Genomic DNA, 24,619 nt, shown 5'->3' with positions numbered 1-24,619 from the left:
AATCTTTCCTTAACTCAAAGTCACTCAGATTTTCTCTTATGTTTTCTTATAGCAGTTTTATAAATTCAGGTATCACACTTATATTTATCATCCATGTGGAGTTAATTTTTATGTGGTGGAAGGTATGGATTGATGTTTACTTTTGTCCTGTGGGTATCCTTTGCACTTCCGTCAGAAGTCGGTTGTCCCATTTGTAGGTCTGTTTCTGGACTGTCTGGTCTTTTCCATGACCTGTTTGTTCTGTCTTTGTAACAGTTCCACACTGTTGTGACCTTCCGCTAGTCTTAACATCAGGTAGTGCTGGATTTTAAACTTGATTCCTTTTAAAGTTGTTTCAGCTCTTTAAGGTTTTTTCTCTTCCTTTTGTTTTGTTTTCTTTGTTTTGTTTTCACACCGGGTATGGAACCTAATGCAGGACTTGAACTCACAATTGTGAGATTAAGCCGTGAGCTGAGATTAAGAGTTGGATGCTTAACTGACTGAGCCACCCAGGTGCCCCTGTTTTTCCAATTATGTATGAATTTTGGAATATGCTTGTCAGTTTCGACAAAACACAGTCCCTGGGATTTGGGTTGGACTTAGGCTGAATCTGGAGGTAATTGGAGGAGTATCGATATTTTAACAACATTCAGTCTATGACTCATTAACATAGTATTTTACTTGATTCATTAACATTTCTTTAATCTTTCTCAGCAATATTTTATAGCTTTCACTGTATAGGACTTTCACTTTTTTTTGTTGAATTTATCCGTAAGTTTTTAAATATTTTTGGTGCTTTAATAAATAATATTTTAAAGAAATTTGTCTCCTCGTGTTTTGTGACTAATATAAAGAAATACAAATTGATTTTTTTTTAATCTTGTGTACTGTAACCTTGCTAAACTCCCTTATGAGTTCTGGTAGCTTTTTGTAGATTCCATCAAATTGTAGATTATCATGTTGTCTGTGAGTAAAGAGAGTTCACTTCCTCTTTAGTTTGGGTTCCATTTATTTATGTCTTGCCTGGGTCCTCTAGTCCTCAGGTACTGTGACAGTGCCCATCCTTGTCTTGTTTCTGATCTTAGGGAGAAAAAATTCAGGCTTTCACCGGGAAGGACGATGTTAGCTATTGGATTTTTATAGATGTTCTTTATCAGGTTGAAGAAATGCCCTTCTATTTCTAATTTGCTGAGATTTTTTTTTCTTTTTTTAATCAGGAATAGATGTTAGATTTTTTTCTCAGTCTTCTTCCACATCTTTAAGGTGATTATATGATGTTAAAGAAATTCTTTTTTTCATATTGTAAGTTACACATATTGCTTTTCTTATGTTAAACCAACCTTGCATTTCTGGGATCAATCCACATGATTATGATGTATTATCTTTTTAATATATTGCTGGATTAAATGTGCTAAATTTTTATTTAGAAGTTCTTTAAAATTTTTTAAAAATTATTTATTTATTTTAAGTAGGGTCCATACCTAGTGTAGGGCTTGAACTCAGGACCCTGTGTTCAAGAGTTGTGCGCTCTACCTACTATGGCAGCCAGACACCCCTATTAGGGAGTTTTATATCTGTTCTTGAGAGATACTGAGCTGTAGTTTACTTACGATGTTTTTGTTTGGCTTTCGTATCAGTGCCTGGACAGAATGAGTTGGAAAATATTCCCTCATTTGCATTTTCTGGGAGACTTTATACAGAATTGGTATTACTCCTTCTGTAAATGTTTGGTAGAATTCACCAATGAAGCCATTTGAATTTGGAGTTTTCTTTGTGGGGAGATTTTTAACTACAAACTCAGTTTCTTTCAAAGATAGAGTTCTATTCAAGTTACGTTTCTTTTGGAGTGAAATTTGATAGTTTGTTTCTCTGAAGAAATTTGTCCCTTTCCTCTGAATGGTCAAATTAATTGGCAATTTAATAGGTAATTTGCATCTTTTCTATTTTTTCCTGGTGAGTCTGGCTAGAGATTTATCAGTTTTTTAATCAATCTTTCAGTGAGCCAGCTTTCCGTTGCATTAATTTTCTGTATTGTTTTTGTTTAAAAGGTTTTTCATTCTGATCACTCTTCCAGTTTTCTGTATATTTTGTTTAATTTGCTCATCTTTTTTAGTTTCTTAAGATAGCTCTTCTTTAATTGTGTAATATTTCAAACATGCTGACTCTTCTAGGGGAATCACAGTGTTCCCAACACCTCCAATGAGCACATTGCTATATTTACTCTTTAAATCATAGATACAGTGGAAGCCCCCATCCTAATCCCCCTTTCACTCTACAGATCTAAACTCTGCCTCGAAGTGAGTATCTCCTTCAACTGCTTCCTTTAGGCTTTCCACATATGTATCTTTCCTGAAATCACGCTTAGTATTGCTTTCTGTATTCTTAAAGTTTACATAAATGAAATTATCCTGCATGTATCCCCCATAGCATTTTTAATTCAGCAGAGTTTTCAAGATTCATCCATAGAAATATAGATCGTTAATATATAGATTAGATTAATTTATTGTTTTATGTTATTGGTTGATGTTTTAAAGTAGGCCCTATGCCCTGTGGACACACGACAGGACCCCAAGATCAAGAGTTGTCTGCTCTGCTAATCGTGTGGCCAGGCGCCCCTGATCTGGTTAATTTATCTTAACTGCTGGGCAGTATTCGCTAATTAAATACAACTTCTTTAATGTTTCTTTAATAATCCTAATATAGGTTGTTTCTCATTTTTTGCAGTTATAAAGTATAAAACTGACCTTCTTTTTGCATTTCTCCTTGGCGACGTAGGTCGCAGATTCTGTATAGCCTGTCTCTAGAAATATGGTTGTTAGGTTACATGGTATGAACTGTTTCCAACTGCATATTGTCCTTTTCCTCCTCACAGTGTTGCGCTAACTTCTGTTCCTACCCGCGAGAGTGAGGGTTTCCACATCAGGAATCGTATTCAGGTGTCGGCACTGAAAGCTGGCAGTGGCTGACAGTTTGTGGTTGACGTTGTGAAGTTTGTCTTGGGGTCCAGGTTGGCTCCTGGAGTTCAGCTGTGATGTCCACACAAAGGAAGGGAAGAGGGAAGAACCCAAAAGGCTGCTTTGGAATCGACAGCCAACTGTGTTGACATCTTGTTGGCCGGCCTTCTCTGAGCAGGAGACGGGAAACGAGTTTCAGCTGGACGCTGTGTATGGAACATGGAGGGGGTGGTTGCTGGACAAGCCATAAACGTTTATTGACACAGATCTCTTTGCTAACATTTGGTATTATTATATGTTTCATTTTTGGCAGTCAGGTGAGTTTGAAGTGGTATCTCACTTTTCCAATGACATTTCCCTAATTACTGGCCAGGTACAGAATTTTTTACATGTGTGTTCGGGTCTTCTTTTCTGTGACTTGCCAATCAAATCGATATCCCTTTGCCTTTATTCTGTTAAGTTTTGTCTTTGCCTAATCAATTTAGCATAGTGCTTTAGTATTCAAGGTATTAATTCTTTGTTTATATCCAAATAGATACTTTTGTCTTATCTTTGAACTTTTGGTACAGTATCCTTTGTCGTACAGAAATATCCATTGTAATGGGGTTCAGTTAGCAGTTCTTAACCTTTGTAATGTATCCTTTTCATGTGTGATTTGGAGAAGGAATTTGTCTCCTACCCTGAAGTCCTGAAGAACTCTTATAAAAAATTTTTTAACTTTTGCTTTTCAAAAAATCCATTTGGGATTTTTTTTTTTTTTTTTTTTTTTTGTGAATGATCTGAGGTAATGACCTAATTTAACTCTTCTCTGTCTGGAAGGCCTCTGGTCCTAGCAACAGTCATTACATATTCTGTGCTTTTGCAACTGTTTGTTTTGCTACATCTGCCATCCTTCAAATCTCCACGTGCACATGAACTTTTGAATCTGTTCTGTTGTATTTTTACTCCCCCTGCATCATACTCTGCCTTTTCTTGTGAAAGCTCTTTAAAAAGACTTTGTCTGGTAGACTAGGCTTCCTTCTTTAAAAAATCGTCTTGGCTATTCTTGACTCTAATTTTTAAAAAATATTTAATAAATGTATTTGAGCGAGAGTGCATGCGGATGCTTGTGGGGTGCGGCAGAGGGAGCGGGAGAGAGAGAATCCCAAGTAGATTCTACACTGAGTGTGCAGCCCGATGCCAGCCTCTATCCCAGGACCCTGAGATCATGACCTAAGCTGAATCCAAGAGTTGGACGCCCCACTGACTAAGCCACCCAGGTGCCCTGGCTCTACTTTCCTATATAAGTTTTAGGATCAGCTTGTCCAGGTGCATGATAATTTTGATTAGAATCTACTTGAGTTCTTAAGCTAATTAAGGGGAATCTGACATTTTCATGATCTCGAGTCTTTGCATTCATCACGTGCTTTGCCTCTCTGTGATCACTCGTTCTATCTTTAGTCACATCTTACACACATTCTCATATAAACGTTTTGCTGCCTTTGTTAGATACATTTCTAGGTGCTTTATAGTTTTTCTTTGTATTGTGAGTGTGTCTTTTTAAACAGTTTACTTTTTAAGAGTGCTTCCTGTTGGCATATAAGCATGCCTTTGTTTTTATCTGGTTCTTGTCTCGAGGAATACTTCATCTAAGTGGTTCACTGTTTTATCATTTCCACCTTTCTTTCCAGTAAATCCATATTTGGTAATTCCTGCTTTTGCATTTCAGTCGGTGGGTGTCCCATCTTGTGTTTGGCCAGGGAAGTAGGGTTGCTGTCACTGCTTTTTGAGGCAGCTCAGACCATCCACCCCCCCCCCCTTTTTTAAATGCAAGTCATTGCTGCTGCTACCTATTCTCTGTTATGGTCAAAAGGAACTGCCAGAAGAAATAAGAAGGTCACATCAGGTTCTGTGCTTTATCAACCACAAAGATCTCTCTGGGGCTGATTGTTGCTTTGTTCCCCGCTCTCCCTATCCCCCAGTTCCAGTTTATTTCCCACCTTTATTTCCCCTGTTCTCTGTCTCTCTCCCTTGGCCGCCTTCCTGTTTTTCCATCCTTCCCTCTTCTCCCCCTCATTTTCTTAACTGTCATTTTTCACACCTACCGGACACTTTATTTTGTACTTTATGTATATTAACTCATTTGATTTTTGTTCCGGTCTGTTAAGGAAGGTAGGGCAACCCTGTTTCCAAGATGAGGAACTGAGGGGGCCCAAGGTTATGTAAGTGAGAGAACCTGGATAGTAAGTGAGGCCTCTTAGACCCTCATGTCAGTGGTCTTTCCGCATCACTATTCTCCTGGAGATAAGGTCCTTCCTTACTGTTTTTCTAAGTAGATGAGTTAAGTGTGCTGCCTTTTGCTCTTATAAAAAAAAATCTAATACACCTGTGAAGATGGTGTCTTTAGGTTGGAATAAATTCAAGTGTTTGTTACGGGCAAAGTGTGTTACTCTTTTATGAGCGTCCGTCTGCTAGAGCACCCAAAAGAAAGAGCCATAGAAAGAGAAGAAAGACTTTAAGTGAAGAAAATAGACGTTCCCCATGTCAGATATGTTTTACATGTAAGCATTGTGTGGAGCCACGTAGCTACACGCATGCGTCAGCTGGCGTCCGTCCCCAGGGCACAGCGCTGTCGCTCGTCTCCGTGTTGAGCCCGGCATGACCGGCAGTGTTGCTCCAGCAAGCCTTCGTCCTTCAGCGGGCCTTCATCTCCTGCAGGGTCGGTCCAGGTGGGAGATGAGCGGTCAGACATCTCCGAGGATGCCTCCGGACCCATCAGTTAGTAACACACGCACACTCGTTTGAGACCATTCCCGTCATCGTCCCGATAGCTGTCTTTATGCTCATGAGGTTCACTGTGGCCCTGTTCATGTGTTCACATCCTTTCGGAGAGTCAGAGCCATGGTGTCCTCCCGTGTGCTGTGTGTTTTGCACACCTGTCGCGAACCATGTAGTTCTCCACGGAACGTTGTATTAGATAATTCCTTTAATGGTGCGCCGTTCCCTCTTGTGAGATCATCCAGTGCTTTTGAGTTTTCTTTCTTTTTTTCTTTTTGGAATTTATGGACTGTTTGTTTAATTAGATTTCTAGTCAGATGACTCTATCAGAGGGGATAGATACTTCTGTTTCTCTTGTTTTATTGTCAAGTTGCCTTCTGCCTGGTCTGAAACACACTAGGATGCCGTCTGCAGTGTTTGGATGATTCAGTTAAATTATAGCCGGCATTCGTTCATCTGGGGAGTGTTTATGGAGGCCCCGCGCTGGCGGAGTGTGTCACTTAGGCGAGGGAGATGGAGGACAAACATTAGCAAATAACTTATATTTTCGATTAGAAGATTTCAGCAAAGAGCAGGGTGAGGGGGTGCTGGGAGTTGGTGTGACCTGCATTTTAAATGTCAGCTGCAGAGAAGGCAGCGTGTGTACAAGGATGTGAGGCATTGGTGTTGCTCTGTGTGTTTTTTTCCTTCCTTTTTTTTTTTTGACTTATTTTACAAGCTTATATAGAACGTCCAGATTACTGTAATCTACTTTCTTTGTTAATGACAACAGTTTCCCACATTTTCTATGTTTGTATTTAATTATGGCCACATTTGATTACTTTTATAAATGCACAGAGGTTTCTGTGCAAGACTGTCCCTGTCTTTACAGTTAAGAGCGGGGGTATGAGGCAAATAGGTTTGCGTCTACAGAGGAGGATACCGTTCTGCCCAGGGCTCTAATGAGGGACTGAAAATTACCTCCAGTGCAAGATTAAAAAAGAAGAGGATTGCTTTTTCTCTCATTGTATTCTGTTTTAAGTAAAGGAAACATGGTACTTAATACTAAGATGCAAAGGAATAACAGATATTTGTTATTTTGTAGGGTGACTGTTGGATCTGTATGGAACTCATGTCTACCTCGTTTGATAAGTTTTACAAATATGTATATAGTGTATTAGATGATGTTATTCCAGAAGAAATTTTAGGCAAAATCACTTTAGCAGTAAGTACCTGGTTTTTAAATTGTCTGTTCTGTGTATATACTTATATAAAGATGCTGCTGGAGTTTTGAATGCACCGATCTGAATGTCCTTCACAGAATGTTGTTGACCTTCTTGGAAAATCATTCATAATAGGAAAAGAAACAAAATCACTTCTGTGGGGTTGTTAGTACAACAAGTCATAAGAACAGTTTTCAAAATATGTTCTACATAAAAACTATAATATTCTGTTCATTAAAATCACAATGAACCGTAGTAGATTATGCTGTAAACAAAACCAGAAAAAGAAATTTTCTGTTCCTTTCTAGCCCTGTTGCTCTAACTGCTTTCAAATTGGTTGTGTTCTAATCACTATCTCTAAGTTGATCAGGATCACAGCATTCTCCTTGAAGTCCCTTCATTGAAACTCTTAGACACAAAGTATCTTTCCTGTGGTCTAAGATTTGAGCTGTCCACTGTGGAAAGTTTTGACTAGCAATTTCAGGACTTAGCATTGCTACCAATTTGGCCGATTCACTTTTGCCAGAGCACCGGAAAGAAAAGAGGTAGTCTTTCACATGGGTGTTTGTGGTTTTCAAAGTGAATTCCTGATCATTTTCTTTCCTGCTCTGAATCTTTTAGTTGACAGAGGTAGTTCACAAAATTCTTTTCAATGGAGTAAAGTTAGATTCTTAGAAAGCCCTAAGAATCTGAGCTAATGACGTAACATAGTTAGTGGGTGTGTAAACTGAGCTTTGTAGGAAGTTGTAAGGTGGAAATTCTGATGGATTTAATTTTCTACCTCCTCCTTTCCTCCACCTCCAGTAGAGTTTGTTTGCCTGCTGATTGCCAGCAGATCCTTTTTGATTATTAAGAGTTAATGTAAAAATATAGAGACAATTTCTGAACTGTATGTTAGTTGTGAAAGGGGCGTGTGTGTGTGTGTGTGTGTGTATGTGTGTGTATGTGTAATAGGAATTTCAAAAATTAAAGTCATAATCTTATGATTCATGTTAGTATTTTAATTTATTTAGCCAAATTGGTACATAAATCTAAATATTTTATAAGCTAAAACATCATATACTCTTTCTTATGATTTTGTAGAAAGCAGCTGAGTTATTTTAGAAACTTGTTTATTCTTGGTAAGATGCATAACATTTTATATTGATCAATTTCATCATCTCTCTCCCCAGTATACCAGGCCCAGTATTATCTTGGAACTTTTACTGTTCATAGTAACTGTAATGCCACAATAGTAGAATTATGACAGTAGCTAATGGTTTTTGAGTGTTTAGTTGCATCTGGCTAAGGTCTTACGACATTTTATCCTCATAGTGACTTTCTGTGGTGAATAGTGTAACCCCCCTTTTTAAAGATGACAGATATCTGGAGCTTGGAGAGGTTAAGTCATTAATTTGCTTGGAACGCCATACAGTTGAGGGCTGTAAATGAGTTAAGCCCAGGCAGCCCCATCTCAGAATCCTGCTCCTAACCACTGTGATGACAGGGTGATCGTGAAGTTGGAAAACATAGACAAAATTATTTTATTGTCTATTTCAGTCTGTGTAATGTAGATACACAAATAAATCATTGGTTATATATCTGCCTGTGTTTCTAGACTTGGTGATAATCCTTTCTGTTAAGCACAACATTTAAAATTACTTTGTGTTAATTCTCTTTTTGCTGATTAATAACCCAGTGAACACAACAGGCCCAGCTACTTGAAACATGGCGAGTTCCACATTCCTGACACCCAGTAGCTTACTTGATGGGGCGGAGACTTGACCATTTGATAGCAAATGGTTGGCACGTTCTTTAGTTCTCTTTTAATTTGAGAGTGTGGGAAATTTTAATTCAAGTCCCTGTTCCCTGTACTCCTGGAGAAATGCCTGATTTTCTGATCATGGGCAGTGATCAAATGATACTGTAAGTTGTGCGTAAGTTGCCGTAGTGGTTGAGCAAACATGCTTTGACTTTGCCAAAATTACTTTGAAGGCTTAGCGCTGGGTAAAGGTGGTTGAATAATTAAGAGAAACCGAGGAAATTTAGAAAGACTTATTTAAATTAGAGTTGATAATGGAGCCAGACTGTGGACTCCGTCGTACTAAATATTTCCATTCTTGAAAAGTTTGAAGATGCAAGCAATGTACAACTTTGTAGTGACTTACTAAAAAATTTTAAGTTACCAGGTTCTGTTGAGCTGTCAGGGAGCAGCTAAGTTTTCAGATCCAAAATAATCATTTAGGATCTTCAGTTAACATAAAAAGCAGACAGAATATTGAAATAATTAAGCTTAAAAGAATGTAAAGGTTACTAGGGCTGTTATCCATCATAAACGCTGTGCTGCATGATTAAAAGAATATTAATTGCTTATCCCATCTTTGCTCTTTCTCCCAGACTGTGAAAGCACTAAACCACTTAAAAGAAAACTTGAAAATCATTCACAGAGGTGGGTATGAATTCTTTTTTATGGATTGGAAATTAATATTTTTCCTTTAAAAAAAAAAGAAGTTAATATTCTTCCCTAATTGAAAAACATTATTGAAAATTAGTGTCTCTGTATAAGCTTTCCTGAAATACTTATATTTTTAGCAAAACATAATATATGTACCCTAACACTATTATTACTATTTTTTCCCTAAAACTTTGTTTATTAATTTAGGGTATTTTTTCCTTTGAGATTCTATAAATTTCAGCTTATTAGTATATTGAGCTTAGAAACTGACATACATTTTGCTGCAAGGTTCTTCTTACTCTTCATTGAAAACAGTTAGCCATTTACTTGATAGATGATGTTTCTCTGTGTATAAAAATGGGCCCAAAGGTGGTCCTGGGGACAGTCACAGGGTCTGGAGGATGGTACGTGGAGCAGTTTAAAGGACGCTACAGTCCCTTTCGGGTGTTTCTTCTTTACTTTAGAGGATATTTTTGCAAAGAGAGATGCTTTAGTTATTGTACATTGGAATTCTTCCAAAATGTTTGTATTTGCAAAAACAGTGATCTTGGCCTTGTTGGACACAGGTCCAAATATTTCACATAGATTTATCGGAAGCCAGTGGGAACCGTGATATTTATTCAGCAAATAGGTTAAATAGTTACTCTCTTTTTTACTATGCTAGACTCCAGGTAGTGCTGGTGGCTTTGAAGACGCACCTAAGTTCACTTTCCTCAAGAAACTTTTAACAGACAAGTCCAGGACAGTACATGGCAGTGTGGGAGACAGCCTGACAATAAACAGGACAGAAAGTAAAAGGTCATATTCGGGGAAGTAGAAAGCCTTATATTTTAGGAAACATAGTTTCTGGTGGTTAAGACCTCAGTAATTGGTGCATCTATTTAAGTAATTTTAGTTTAGGGTTAACTCAAGACCACTGAAATTAGTTACCCTTGAACATCAGAATATTTCACTTAATTTTGCTTTGGCTTAATGCTTGTTAAACATAATTTTAGATAGATGGACTTCTTATTTTCTCTTTTGCCTGAGATCATGTAGAGTTAGGTTCCTAAAGAAGATTATTTTGTTTTTTTTTGTAGTTCATTGCATTCTTATTTTGGGATTTTCCTTCCTTTTTGATTGTGGTTTGCACTTAAGAGTAGTATCACCTTTAGTGCATTTAACAATGACCTCTGAGATCACAAGGTCATAACAATGACCTTGGCAGTCACAGTGAAGCGCTAAGACGGTGCCTGAGGGGTGGCTGAATGAAAGGGAAAAACTTCAAAAATGACTTTGGCTTCCCTATTAATAAATAAAAGCAGCCCTTTTTGTTTAATTTATTTCATTTATTTGTCAGGGGGGGGGGGCACAAGCGGGGGAGTAGCAGACAGAGGGAGAAGCAGACTCTCGGCAGAGCAGAGAGCCCAACACAGGGCTTGATCCCAGGACCTTTAAGATCATGACCTGAGCTAAAGGCAAACACTTAACCAACTGAGCCACCCAGGTGCCCCAGTATAGCAGTCTTTTTTATTAATTAGGATCAGTTAGCTTGTTTGCTACAATTAAGAGTGCTTTTGATCATGAGTTAAAAAAATCCTAGTAACTGCCTTAAATGTCAAGGAGATGCACTGTCTGTCCTGATGAGTCCAAGGATAGGTGGCTCCAGGCACATTATGTCTGGGGCACAAACTCCCTTCTTTTGGCTCCTTCCTTCTTAATACATTGGCTCCATCCTCTGGGTGGTAACAGCCAAAGCAAGTGCCCTGCTCCCCAGTGTCACATGTAGACGTGACAGCCTCCTGGAGAAGCTGTCCCTCTTCCTGTGTGGCTGTCGGAGGGGCCGGGACATCTTCCTTACATCGCTCTAATGTTTTCTCTTGTCACCAGAATTGCTTCATGCCCTTACTCTAAACTGGTTATTGGCAGGGAGCGTCAGCTGACCCTGATAAGCTTGGACCAGTCCGGCCCCGCTTTGGGAAGGTGTGGTTACAGCTACAGGGAACAGGAGGGAGACCTCCATAGAATCAAATGCAGGTTCCGTTAGAAGGGAAGGGGTGGGTGGATAGGATGGATGTTTGATAGGCAGTCGTAGTCAGCCTTGTCAGTGATGGCAGGAGACCTTTTCTGGATTTTTTATAGATCCCCTTCTGAGTTATAAGCAGATGTTTTGTATCTTGTATTTGTATCCTTTTATTCATTGAACCATGACAGTGACAATGAAATGGATAGAAGCATTGAGACAGGGATGGAGAATTCATGAGCAAAGGGGGAAGACTGACCCAACAGGGGATGAGTATACAGTGGCGGTGAATTCATGGTCAGTGAAGAAGGGGTAAAAACCTAGCCCAATTTGGCAAGATCATAAAACCTGGAGAACCAAATGGAAGGGATTCTGTTTTCTCAAATTTGCAGGAAAGCAAGCACACACACTTCCAAAGGGGTGAAAATGGATCTCAAGGATGACTGGAGGAAAGGGTTGGTCAGGGGAAACTTGATGAAGTCATCTAACGTCAGAAAAAATCTCTCAAGGAGAAATAATTATTAAGTGATGCATTTATTGAATTTAAATAAAGTTCAGGTACTGTATTAGGTGCTTTAATTTCCAGAATCCTATGAATTAGCAGTTATTTTCATTTTGTAGTTGACGAGGTTGTGGTTGCTGAGTCAAAGTTAAATCACTTGCCCCAGGTCATACTGTGAATTTTGGACCCAGATTTTGAACCTTTGCTTCTCTGATCCCAAAGCTGTGGCCTTTTCGATGTATTGGATTGGATACTTTCCTAAGTTAGCTAAAACTTGACTTTTTTTTTTTTTAAGCTTTTATTTATTTGAGAGAGAGAGTGGGTGAGAGAGAGAGAGAGCATGAACCAGGGAGAGGGGCAGAGGAAGAGGAAGAAGCGGACTCCCTGCTGATCAGGGAGCCGGATATGGGGCTCAATCCCTGGACCCCGGGATCATGATCTGAGCCAAAGGCAGATGCTTAACCGACTGAGCCACTCAGGCGTCCCTGAGACTCAACTGTGACTTAACTGTGGGTGTATAATTTGTATAGTTTGCATTTAGGTGGATAGTCTTTGATATACTCTGAAGTAGCTTGGTGTATTTTTACAGATAGATTAAATTCATTCTTCATATTTTGACCAGTAAGTAGTGAATTTGAAGCAAGTAAATATAAGTCTTTTGGTGAAAACAAAGCATTATAGAATGCCTACATATATTGTGAAGCATTTTTTTTTTAAGATTTTATTTATTTATTTGAGAGAGAGAGCACAAGCAGGGGGAACAGCAGAGGGAGAGGGAGAAGCAGGCTCCCCGCTGAGCAGGGAGCCCAGCGTGGGGATGCTTAACCAACTGAGCCATCCAGGTGCCTTTCTTGTGAAGCATTTTTAATACTAAGTTTTTAAACTTTGGCATTCAGAGCAGTGTTTCCTCATTTTTCCTCATCTTCTCACTTATCTGTATTTTCAGGACTCGGTCACTTGTCTAAGGTTTTTTGGTATTTGTGCTTATTATAGCTTCAGAATGTAGCTCATTTGATTGATCACTTCCCTTTTTTTTTTTTTTTTTAAGAATTTATTTGACACAGAGATCACAAGTTGGAAGAAAGGCAGGCAGAGAGAGAGGGGGAAGCAGGCTCCCTGCTGAGCAGAGAGCCCAATGGGGGACTCCATCCCAGGACCCTGAGATCATGACCTGAGCCAAAGGCAGAGGCTTAACCCACTGAGCCACCCAGGCGCCCTGATTGATCACATTTACATGAAATGATCTCTCTCTCTCTCTCTTGTAGATATCAAACCTTCCAATATTCTTCTGGACAGGAGTGGAAATATTAAGCTCTGTGACTTTGGCATCAGCGGACAGCTGGTGGACTCCATTGCCAAGACAAGAGATGCCGGGTGTAGGCCTTACATGGCAGTAAGTACAAAGGCCAGACCTTCCCACTTAGTAGCCTTTGCCCAGAGAGCCTGTGGCCTTGGGGGCTCGCCTTCTGCCACTGCTCACGCAGTTCACCGTACTAGAACATTTTCCTCTACCCTAAAAAACAAACTGAGGTTCTAGCTTCTCCATGAAACTATGACATTATCCCAGTGAAGTCCTGTTTCATTGTCCCATTTCATTCTTACTCTACTCCACTCGTCCGCTAGGTGGTTGAATAGTTCTCAGAAGGCCTCCATGCTTCCCGCACCCCATGTGCTCGCGTGACTATTGTTGATAACACCGTAGGGTCATGGATACTATGGATCATGTACCCACATCATCCATTCACACGTGGAAAATGTGGCCTAGGCCACTCAGGTTGCTTCTCTTCCAGTTGGATAAGAATGAGAGACTGGAATTCGCAGAGTTCCTAATAGAACTCAGTACAGCTTAGAGTCTGGGGCTGTGTTCTGCAAATTGTTGGCCCTTCCTCAGAGGTGGATGTAGCACACTAACAGATCCAAGGGTGGAGGTCTTGAGCATTTGCCGACCTCAGGGAGACAGACTTACAGCCTTCATTGTGTGTCATGCTCCTCTTACCCCAGCGAATGCACATGCTGAGCCTACAGCTGGATTTTGATCTGTATTTGATTGGAAATTTAGTGTCTATATTTTAAGCATTTCCCCTAGCTGTTAGTGTCTTCCCTAATGTGTCCGTGGTTCCTTGGGGACCGGCACGCTGCTCTGACATGGTGACATGTGGGCTTTGCAGACTGTTGAGACACTCCCGTCAATAGCGTTGGCTGCAGTGTTTATGGACTTGTGTGTGTGCGCGCACTTGTGTGTGCACGAAAGGAGGCTTCCATTTAAAGTTTGGGCTTTGTGGATGTTGACTGGTGAGGCAGATTATTGGGAAAATGTGGAAGGTCTTGCATTCATCCTGATAATTAGGGGATAAATGGAACAACAATTTCAAAAGCAAGAAATAAGACATATTAAACAGGTAGCATTTGGGAAGTCTCATATTTGACGCATTTAGTAGTAATGCCCTGAGAAGTAACGTGTAGGGCTTGGCACAGTACTGAAGTGTTTTTGCTATGTGACATTGACTAAGAATTATGTTTGATTTATGCAGGGTTTTTTTTTTTTTTTTTTAAGATTTTATTTATTTACTTGAGACATACAGAGAGAGAGCACACGAGCTGGGGGAGGGGCAGAGGGAGAAGCAGTCTCCCCGCTGAGCAGGGAGCCTGATGCGGGGCTTGATCCCATGACCAAAATCATGACTCAAGCCAAAGGCAGACACTTAACTGAGTCACCCAGGTGTCCCTGATTTATGCAGGTTTTATGTTTGAATTCAGGTAACTTTTAAGAGAGCAGTAGACTTTAAGTTTTTGTGTGGAAACAGGGTTCGCAGGCCCAGGAAGGGGTAGAGCTTTTCTTTCCCTGCTAAGCTTCTTTAGCCTTAGAGTCAGCAGGCTGAGGATAAACTCTGTGTCTCTGATCATTACTGGGCTAAATGAAACGCTTCTGTCCACTCCAGTCTTTCAAGGCCTACAGGTGGACGGGAGTGTGATTGGCATTCTTGTTATTACACGCCTTGTGACGTGACTCTTCTTTGATGCACCTTGACCGAAGGCCTCGGAAATGGATCTTGTCTTTCTATTTAAGATTTATTATTTGTCTTTACTCTCTGGGAATTGTGATTTCTTTTTATATTATTTAAGATAAAGATGTATGAAATGTAGAGTTGAAACACAAGTTTTTCCATAAACCAGTTGTTAACGTTCATACTTTGGGGCCTCTGCACCTCCTTGTCTAGGTGTGTGTGTATGTACAGATGTGTGTGTGTGTGTGTGTGTGTGTGTGTGTGTGTGTTCTGGGCCGTTTGAAAGTAAGTTGCAGATAGGAATTTCATTATAAACGTTTCTGCCTGTATCTCCCATAGAAAAGGGCAGTCTTCTGTGGAACCACACTACCATGACCACCACACCTGAAACAGAAACCCAAGGTAATGAACACGAATTTCATGGCATCGCCTGATACGATGTTCATACACAGATTTCCCTGGGAACGTCCCACATTCTGGGTTTGTCTGATTATCGTTCCCTCATAAGGAGTTTCAGGCTATACTTTTTTTCAGCACAGATGCTTTGTAGACAATAGGTAATTCATATTGTATCACATCATAAAGCACATCTTGTAATGCTTATAGACATGCTTTTTTCTTTCCTTTGAAGCAGTTGAGACATTTGTAAAATAGAAACTCGTTTTCTCAATTTTTTCTTTTGTTCTTCTTCTCCAGATGAGTAATTGATCTTTTCATTTCTGAAGGATTCCTTCCCCTGCTAGCCTCTCATGCTTCCCGAGCTCTGCTGTCCTCCAGTATGAAGTCACACCAGCTTCCCTATCTTTGACCAGCATTTCCTCTTGTACCTCTTCTCCTTCTGTGATAGAAGCCCATCTGTATTACTTTGTAGGATACGTTGTCCTAATTGCTAGTAGAAGTAGGAACTCATTTCATCGCAGTCCTTTCTGAAATATGTCGATTTATTTACCTTGGACATTTCTCAAACACTCACATAATCTCCTTTTAAAATAGAGACAGCCTATTAGGCAGGAAAATCTAACTAGGTTCTGTCATCAACATCAGGAAATTGTTGATGTTTGTGTCCTCTTTTGGTCTTTGTTCAAAAAATTAGGTAATATACATTCATTCATTTGTATTCTTTTTCTGCCTCTTTGGTTTCAAAAAACTTGATTCTTCAGGACATAATTTTCATTTTCCACTTGTGTATAAGACTGAAACAGTGGTATTCACTTTTTTCCCTTTGGAAGACCATTCACGTTTTCAAAATGTCTGGTAAAGAAATTATTTACCAGTTCTGTAAGACTTCATTTTTGTTCAGAGGCTTCTGTGGCAAACTCCGTCTCTTTGCTTGTTACGAGTTTATTCAGATTTTCTAATTTTTCTAAGTCACTTTTGGTAATTTGTGTGCTTTTAGGAATGTTTCCATTCCATCTGGGTTATCTGACTTTGTAAGTTCAGTGTCTGTGTTCCCTCAGGAAGTTTCCAGTTTCTGTTCGTGTCTCCAGTGGATGGGTCATACTTCCCAGTTTCTTTGCAAGCTTTATATTTTTTGTGTGTGTGTGAGAAACTGGACATTTTGAATATTACAGTGTTGTGGTTCTGGGGGATGTCTGGGTGGCTTAGTGGATTCAGCTTCCGACTCTTGGTTTCAGCTCAGGTCGTGATCTCAGGGTCGTGAGATGGAGCCCCACGTCAGGCTCTGTGCCAATGGAGTGTCTCCTTGAGATTGTCTCCCCCTCTGCTCCCCCCTACCCCCGCTCACAGGTGCACTCGCTCTTAAATAAATAAATTGTGGTGATTTTGGAACTAAATTATTAATTCTGGAAATAAAATAAGATGATTCCCCCCCTCCTCATGGTGTGTTTTGTTCCTTTCTGTGAGATGTAGCTGTTTCTCTAGTGATTTTTTTTCCTACAGTCTTGTTTTAAAGTCTGTATTCTTACTCCTATGTGGTCTCTGATGTCTGTTTTCTTAGCTTGTGTTCAGCTAGTGTTTTGACAGTTTTGTTTTTTGTTTCCTTAGGGTTTTTTCTTTTCTTTTTTTTTTTTAGTACCAGGACCCAAAAAGAAAAAAAAAATCCACAAAGGAAACAATGGGGAAGAGACCCCAACATTCCAGTCTTTGCAGATTGGCTCTGCACTTGAGCGCTCCTGCGTAGCCCAACCACTTACAAGCCTGCCTTTACCTCTACTTCCTACTTGCCCTCAGTCTGTAGATCAGCCAGAGGTTACAGCTGAAGTTCTTCTCAGGTTTTTCTGAGCATGCGTCCTGCCTCAGGCATGCACATGGCTTTCTGAATTTCTCAATATACACAGGCAATCTTGAATGGCTTAATTTTCCAAAGGAACTCTTCTGTCTACTTTTCCTGCCATACTTCTGGTGCTCTAACGCATTTCTGTCCTCATCTTTTGCACCAGCCATCCGCGGGTCCTTTGTTCACCTTACAGAGTTTTTGAGGAATGACCTCTGCTTTTCTGCCTCAAAAACTCTGTAAGGCAAATGAAGGACCCTATGACTGATCTACAGACTGACATGGGTTGATATTTTCACTTCCTGGTGACTCTGAAATCCCATCACATTATGCCTGTTTAAAAAATGTTTAGTAACTCTAAGTTTGAAGAACTCTATTATTGATAGTTTTATAAATGTGTTTCTTAATGGAAGATCATGTCCTTGTTCGGTACAAGGATAAAAGATAAAATGAGATACTGCAGACAGTAAAATGGAGAATTAATTACCCATCATTCATTCATAGAGGGAAAAAATTGTTGTGAGCATATGTCCCGCTACATTTTTATGTAAATGTAATCTTATTACACATATGCTTTTTATCTGTTCTGTAGGCATTTGCAGGCATGTTTCCAGGCCAGGGCATCTTCATATATAATGAATTTGGCCACTAAAAATTAACTGACTTTCTATTTTTGCCTGTTTGCAGTTTTTTTGTTTTGTTTTGTTTTGTTTTAAAGGGAAACATTTTTATTCTTTTTTTTTTTTAAAGATTTTATTTATTTATTTGACATAGAGAGAGAAGCAAGAGCGAGCACAGGCAGACAGAGTGGCAGGTAGAGGCAGAGGGAGAAGCAGGCTCCCTGCCAAGCAAGGAGCCCGATGTGGGACTTGATCCCAGGACGCTGGGATCATGACCTGAGCCGAAGGCAGCCGCCCAACCAACTGAGCCACCCAGGCGTCCCTGTTTTGTTTTGTTTTGTTAGTATTTTGTTATTCTTAATAGTGCCGCAAAATTTTTAAGCTATGTCTTCCCACAACTCTTTTCTATTTTCCCTTGGCTATAAAAGGTTCACGCCTCTTGAGACCTATGGGGAAACGATGTACGACTGAGAGAGTGTATTTTTAAATGTCATTCTGGGTTAGAGTATTACCGTTTTATCTTTGTTGAGTTGATAGGCCATAATGGGATTTGGGAAAAATTTCCTGGGAGTTTTGTTATGTATTTTATTTTATTTATTTATTTTTTAAAAGATTTTATTTATGACAGAGAGAGAGATAGCGAGAGAGGGAACACAAGCAGGGGGAGTTGGGGAGGGAGAAGCAGGCTCCCCGCTGAGCAGGGAGCCCAATGCAGGGCTCCATCCCAGGACAAGGGATCATGACCTGAGCCAAAGGCAGACACTTAACAATGACTGAGTCACCCAGGTGCCCCTTTGTTATGTATTTTAAAATCATTGAGAAAGGTAGATACTTTTGCATTTTTTTCTTGTATTTGGCCTCTTTTATGTATTAACCTTTGCCCATTTTTCTATGAGGATGCCAGTCTTTCATACTGATATAAAATATAATGAGAATCTTAATTCGTTTCTTATTAGGTTGCATATATGTTCCCTGAAGTTGTCCTTTGTCTTGAAATTTTACATATTTGTGGTTGAATTGCAGAAATAGAAAAATTCCATGTGGTAAGTTTATCAGTGTTACCTTTATGCTTTCTGGCCATTAGCATGTCTTGAAAGATCTTTCTTATGCCAAGATTAGACATGGTTGCAGGGTCACATCGGAATATCTTAAGTTTAGGCTTTTGTTTTTTACATTTTAGGTTTTTAATCCTGCTGTGGTCAGCATTGGTGTGTTATTAAGGGAAAGAGTCTAACTTTTCTCCTCACAGTTGGTTAAACAGTTAAGAATTTTTTTAAACTTTAATTTTTTTATATTAATTCTTTAAAGAGATTTTATTTATTTATTTGAGAGAGAGAGGGAGAGAGGATGTGAGCTGGAGGGAGAGGGAGAGAAAATCTCAAGCAGACTCCCCACTGAGCACAGAGCCCAACCTGGGGCTTGGACCCATGACCCTGAGATCATGACCTGAGCCGAAACCAAGAGTTGGATGCCTAACTGACTAAGCCACCCAGGTGCCCCTATTTTTTTTTTAATTCAAGAATAATTAACATACAGTGGTGTGAGTCTCAGGTGTATAATATAAGGACTCAGCAGTTCTATCCATTACTCAGTGCTTATGGTGACAAGTGCCCTGTTAATCCCCTTCACCTATGAAATAAGCACTTTATTTTAATTATCTATTTATACGAACTCCATTGTTTAGAATCATTACTCTTGGTACTAAATGCTTGGATTTGGGACTGTTTCTGGACTACGTTGTATCATCTTTCTGCATGTTTCGTATGAACAGTGTATCATATTAAAAAGAATTCAGCAGGAATCTAAGTGGCATCTCTTTAGACATATAAATTCCTTTGGTTATTGCATTTTTATGTTCTTGAGTCTTACCAATGAAGAATATGTTGTTTCTCTCCATTTGCTCTGGTTATCTTAATGTTTATTGTTTATTTTTCCTTCTTACAGGCTATGCACATTTCTTACTAAATTCTTGCAAATTTTGTTGTCATTTCTGAGTACTTGTTTATACCCATTTTATGTGTTTTTTTCTCCCTTTTGTTTTTGTTTTTGTTTTTGTGTTCAAGCCCAACATGGGGCTTGAACTCATGACCCTGAGATCAAGACCTGAGCTGAAATCAAGATTCTGATACTCAACCGACTGAGCCACCCAGGCACCCCCCCTTTTTTTTAATCCACCCTAGTGGGTCCTTTTACCCCCATTACTGCATTTTAACTGCTGTCATCAGAGTAAATACCATCTTTTATGTTGCTGAAGACCATGGTGAGTTTTAAGTCCTGATCTTCCTTAGTTTTCTTGTAATGTTTAAAATACTATATTCTTTACTTTTTTTTTTAAAGATTATATTTATTTTTTTTGACAGAGGGAGACACAGCAATAGAGGGAACACAAGCAGGAGGAGTGAGAGAGGAGCAGGCTTTCCCACAAAACAGGGAGCCTGTTGCCGGGCTCGATCCCAGGACCCTGGGATCATGCCCTGAACCAAAGGCAGACGCTTAACGACTGAGCCACCCAGGTGCCCTTTGCCCCTAAAATACTGCATTCTTGAAGGACTTTGGTCACTTGGCTTCGTGACATGACATACTCTTGGGTACCTGTCTGGCTGGCCTCTCTCCTGGTTCTCTAGGGCCTTCTCATCCTCCTGATCTCTTTACACTGGTGTGCCCCAGGGTTGATATTCAGTCTCTTTTTCCCTCTTAACTACATAGATTTTTTTAGTGAGTTCATCCAATCCCAAGTATTAATACTTTCTGTCTCTTTTGTTCAGCAAAGTGCAGCATCTGGAATGCATCTCAGGAATGCTGATAATTTCTTTCCTGTCCACACCTCACCTGTCAGTTCTAAAACCATGTCTCTGGTTTCCTACTTTATGACCCTTCGTAGGTCCCATAGAAGTCATAGATACAAGAAGTCCATTACCGAGCTCTCGACCTCATCATATCACCTTTCTGCTTCCTACAAGAGCTGGGGGCTGCCTCCCTCCCTGCTCCCCACCTCCCCGCCCCAGTTTGTCTATATTTTAGTAAATACGAACTCCTCTTTCTAGTTGTTCAGACTTGGGAGTTTCATTTCCTTCTACTTTCCATATTCTGCATCCTGTCCTCTCCGTAGGCAAAGGCTTGTGTGCTTTACTTTGAAGGCACGGAACCCATTGTCTTTTTAAAAATCCCTGAGGTTCCTTGGCCTGGCCACTGGCATTTCTCACCTGCCTGATGGCTGTCATGCCCAGAATGGTCTCCCTGCTTGACCTTGCTCTACTGCATAGTCTGTGCTCAACGCAACAGCCGGCTCTCCTTTCCAGGCATTGTCAGATGATGCCCCTTCACCCTCACATCCTCACAGTGGGTCTACAAGGCTCTGCATGATCTGGCCCTCAGTTCTCTCTGCGTCACCCTCATGTTACCTCCGGCCTCATTTGCCCAGCTCACTGACCTCTCCGTTCCACATATATATGGGAAGGAATTCCTGCCTTGGGGTCTCTTCCTTTCTTCTTTGAACTCTCTCCCCTGTGAATATTTTTAGTGTGCCAGTTTTTCACTTCCATTAGGTCTCAGAGCAAATGCATCGCTAAAACTTCCTGGACCACCATATGTGACATGGTGCCCTCCCTTTCTGTCTTAACCTCCTTGACCCTGCTCAGCTTCGTAACTCTCATCACTACCCGACTGTTGGTTTCAGTATCTCTCCCAACCAGATTGCGAGCCCTCGGAGACCCAAGTCTTTGTTCCCCATTGTGTTCTTGGGTGCTAGGACAGTTTTTGTTGCTATTTTGAATGTAACATGATATGTTTTCCTAATAATTGCTGATATACAGAGGAAAGCTAGTTAGATTGAGTATGTTAATTTTTTAACCAGCCAAATTACTCATCTGCCTCATTTTTTAATAGGTTTCAGATGGTACTCCAGGTACCATTCTGCACATAATTTTTGCCTTGGCCCTCTTCATATTTATTGACCTTTCTCATACATGTGTATATATTTATTTTTCTCATATTTACTTCTGTTGCTTTGCCTAGAACATCTAGATGTTGATTGACAATATTGATAGGATTCTCATGTATTTTTGGACTTTTCTGATTTAAGTCTCTGTGCATTTCTGTGTGTGTGTGTGTGTGAGAGAGAGAGAGAGAGAGAGAAGATGAGAATGAATCAGGAACAGCTGTTAAAATTTTACTAAGTGCCTTTTTTGGTGTCAGTCAGTCCATGAGGCAATGTTGCTCCCTGCGTATCTACTGATAGGATGAACATAGTAACCTCTGTTTCCTGTGGTTGAACCATTCTGGCAGTTGAGAAATAATCCCTACCAGGCTCACAGTTTATATGTTTAATGTATTTTTACACTTGGTATGTTAATATGATAATTTCTACATGAAAATGTTTAAATGAGATTAGCTATAGTTCATGTTGTGAAGGTTTTATATGGGCTATGTCAGCTTTAAAAATCAAACTGGGAAGATTTCCATCTTTATTTTATTTATAGTAAAAAGTTAGTGATTAGCTCATGAGTGAAACATCTTAACCTCCTCGAGCTCAAAAAAGTTTCCCCAGACTTCAAAACATCGGTGGTGGCATAGTTTTCTGTTCCTTGAGATTGAAATCCATCTTAGTCAGGAGTCTTTGAGGAAAGAGAGAGAATTCTTCAAAACCTGTGAAATTTTACTATTTCCTCAGCATCAGCACGTGTGTGGGTGTGTACGCATGTGTCTATGCATACACATACATATTTTTGTTTTTGTAGTTGTTTTAAATGTTAGATGTTAAGAGCTATTTTCTGGAATGTTTTTTAATATCCAAATGTGTGGTAGTTTAAACATTTGTGTACAGTTTCTTTAATACACCTCCCTTTAAAAGGTGGAGACCAAGTACAGCCTGACGCATGGACTGAACTCTGCAAGTCACTTCTATTGAAGAACATATGGCAGGAAGGACATTGTGTCCCTTCTGAGAGTAGGTCATAAAAAAGCATTGTAGCTTCTTTCTTCTTTCTTTCTTGGATTGCTCACTTTGGGGAGAGCCAACTACCATGTTGTTTAGACACTTAAAGCGGCTTTATGAGAGACTCATGTGGTGACGAACTAAGGCTTCCTGCCAGGAACTGTGTGTTTGAGCCTGTTGACAAATCCTCCTGAACCCCAGTAAAGTCATCAGCCCTGCCCAACATCCTGACTGTAGTCATGAGACGCCCTGAGTCAGAACCACCCATCAAAAGTAGTCCCTGAATCCCGACTCACCGAAACTGTGACATAATAAGTGTTTGTTGTTTTAAAGCTACTGAGTTTTAGGATAATTTGTTACACATCATAGCTAACCACTACAAAGTGTTTCACTGATTCTTTTTAATCTTTTGGCTTATTACTTCCTTTCAAAGCTTTTTAGCCTGTACATTTCTGCCTATTGGGACATACTGAGATTCTTTTTAGCATGATCAGTGACCAACTAAAAATGAAATATTGGAAAAGGCCTGTTCTGTATTATTAACTACATTTATTCAGCACCTCTTTTTTGCCTCTTTAATCTAAGAAAATTATGGATTTGTTCAAAATCTGTTAACATTATGATTGTCAGTTTCTCCTTATTTCTTGGTTTTTATTTTATATATTTCAATACAGAGTAACTTGAATTGTGTATTTTATACATACTTTGATATAAAATTGTCTTATCTTTTTTTGTGGTTGTTGTTGTTGTCGTTTTTGTTAATGTTACATATCCTATTCTCCGAGTTGATGTTTTTAAACTTTATACTTTTAAAAGGCTTTTTGTTTTTCTTTTTTTTTTTTTTTAAGATTTTATTTATTTATTTGACAGAGATCACAAGTAGGCAGAGAGGCAGGCAGAGAGAGAGGAGGAAGCAGGCTCCCCACTGAGCAGAGAGCCCAGTGCAGGGCTCGATCCCAGGACCCTGAGATCCTAACCTGAGCCAAAGGCAGAGCCTTTAACCCACTGAGCCACTCAGGCATCCCAGAAGGCTTTGTGTTTTTCAAACCTATACTTTGGATTTAGCTTTGGAATGTGGGATCTTTAGTTCATGAATCTGATATCTACTTCTCTCAAAGAATAATTTTCAAAATGTTAAAAATATTATACATACAAGTAAAGAAAGAACCTATCAAAAATACATATAACTCATTCATAAGAACACTGGGCAGGAAGGAAGGTGAGACTAGCTCAAGAACATTGGTGTAATTCAGTATTTATGGTCCCTGAGGAAAGAACGCTGGGATGGGATGGCTCATTCAGAAACAGTACTGCTCATTATCTCCCCATCCATAAAGAAGTAAACTTCTGGGGTTACTGAACAGAAATCATTTACATCCCTCATGGGCAAAAATATTCCAGTAATCATGTAACTTAAGTAAGTGTCTGTCCCTAGTGAATAATAAATATCAAGTGACATGAAAGGAGACATAAATAATCTTTGGGTAGGCTTGCTGGTGCTCTTGTATGATCAAAAGGAAGTGAAACCCTTGTTTGACTGACTTAGAGGAGTTGAGTCAGTTTTCTTACCACATATGTGCTAGAAATTCCAGCCCTTTGACATAAGCATACAGCAGTTTCAGAAGGACACGACCGCCAGAACCACAAATGGTAGGCCCCCGTTTTAAGTATACACTTCGGATTTTGACAGATGTAGTTACTCATGTAATCACCTCATCAATCAAGAGATGAAGATGTATGTCACCAAAAAAAGATCATTGGTCCTGTTTTCTGTCATTGTCAGTTGGATTTGCTTTTCCTGGAGTTTCATCTAAATGTTATCTTATACCATGTACTGGTTAGTGTTTTGCCTTCTTTCTCTCAGCATAATGTTTTGAAGAGATAGCCCTGTTTTTGATGTGTGTTATTTCATTCTTTTGATTGCTGAGAAGTTCTGCATTCTACTGATAGACCACGGTTTATTCATCCATTGACCTGTGGGCATCTTGGCATTACCAA

General features: G+C 39.6%; 1 protein-coding gene across 1 annotated transcript in view; it reads left to right on the top strand.

The window, feature by feature from the left end:
• Window positions 1-24,619, top strand: part of MAP2K4 (mitogen-activated protein kinase kinase 4) — a 132,853-nt gene that overhangs the window by 88,397 nt on the left and 19,837 nt on the right. Inside the window, 3 exon segments of the mRNA XM_047707040.1 lie at window positions 6,775-6,894; window positions 9,269-9,320; window positions 13,096-13,223. Coding sequence (XP_047562996.1) covers window positions 6,775-6,894; window positions 9,269-9,320; window positions 13,096-13,223 — 300 coding nt within the window.

This window comes from Lutra lutra, chromosome 16 (genome assembly GCF_902655055.1).
Source record: "Lutra lutra chromosome 16, mLutLut1.2, whole genome shotgun sequence".
In the NCBI taxonomy this organism is placed as follows: Eukaryota; Metazoa; Chordata; class Mammalia; order Carnivora; family Mustelidae; genus Lutra; species Lutra lutra.
The sequence above is the reverse complement of the archived record's forward strand: the minus strand, read 5'-3'. Positions and strand labels throughout refer to the sequence as shown.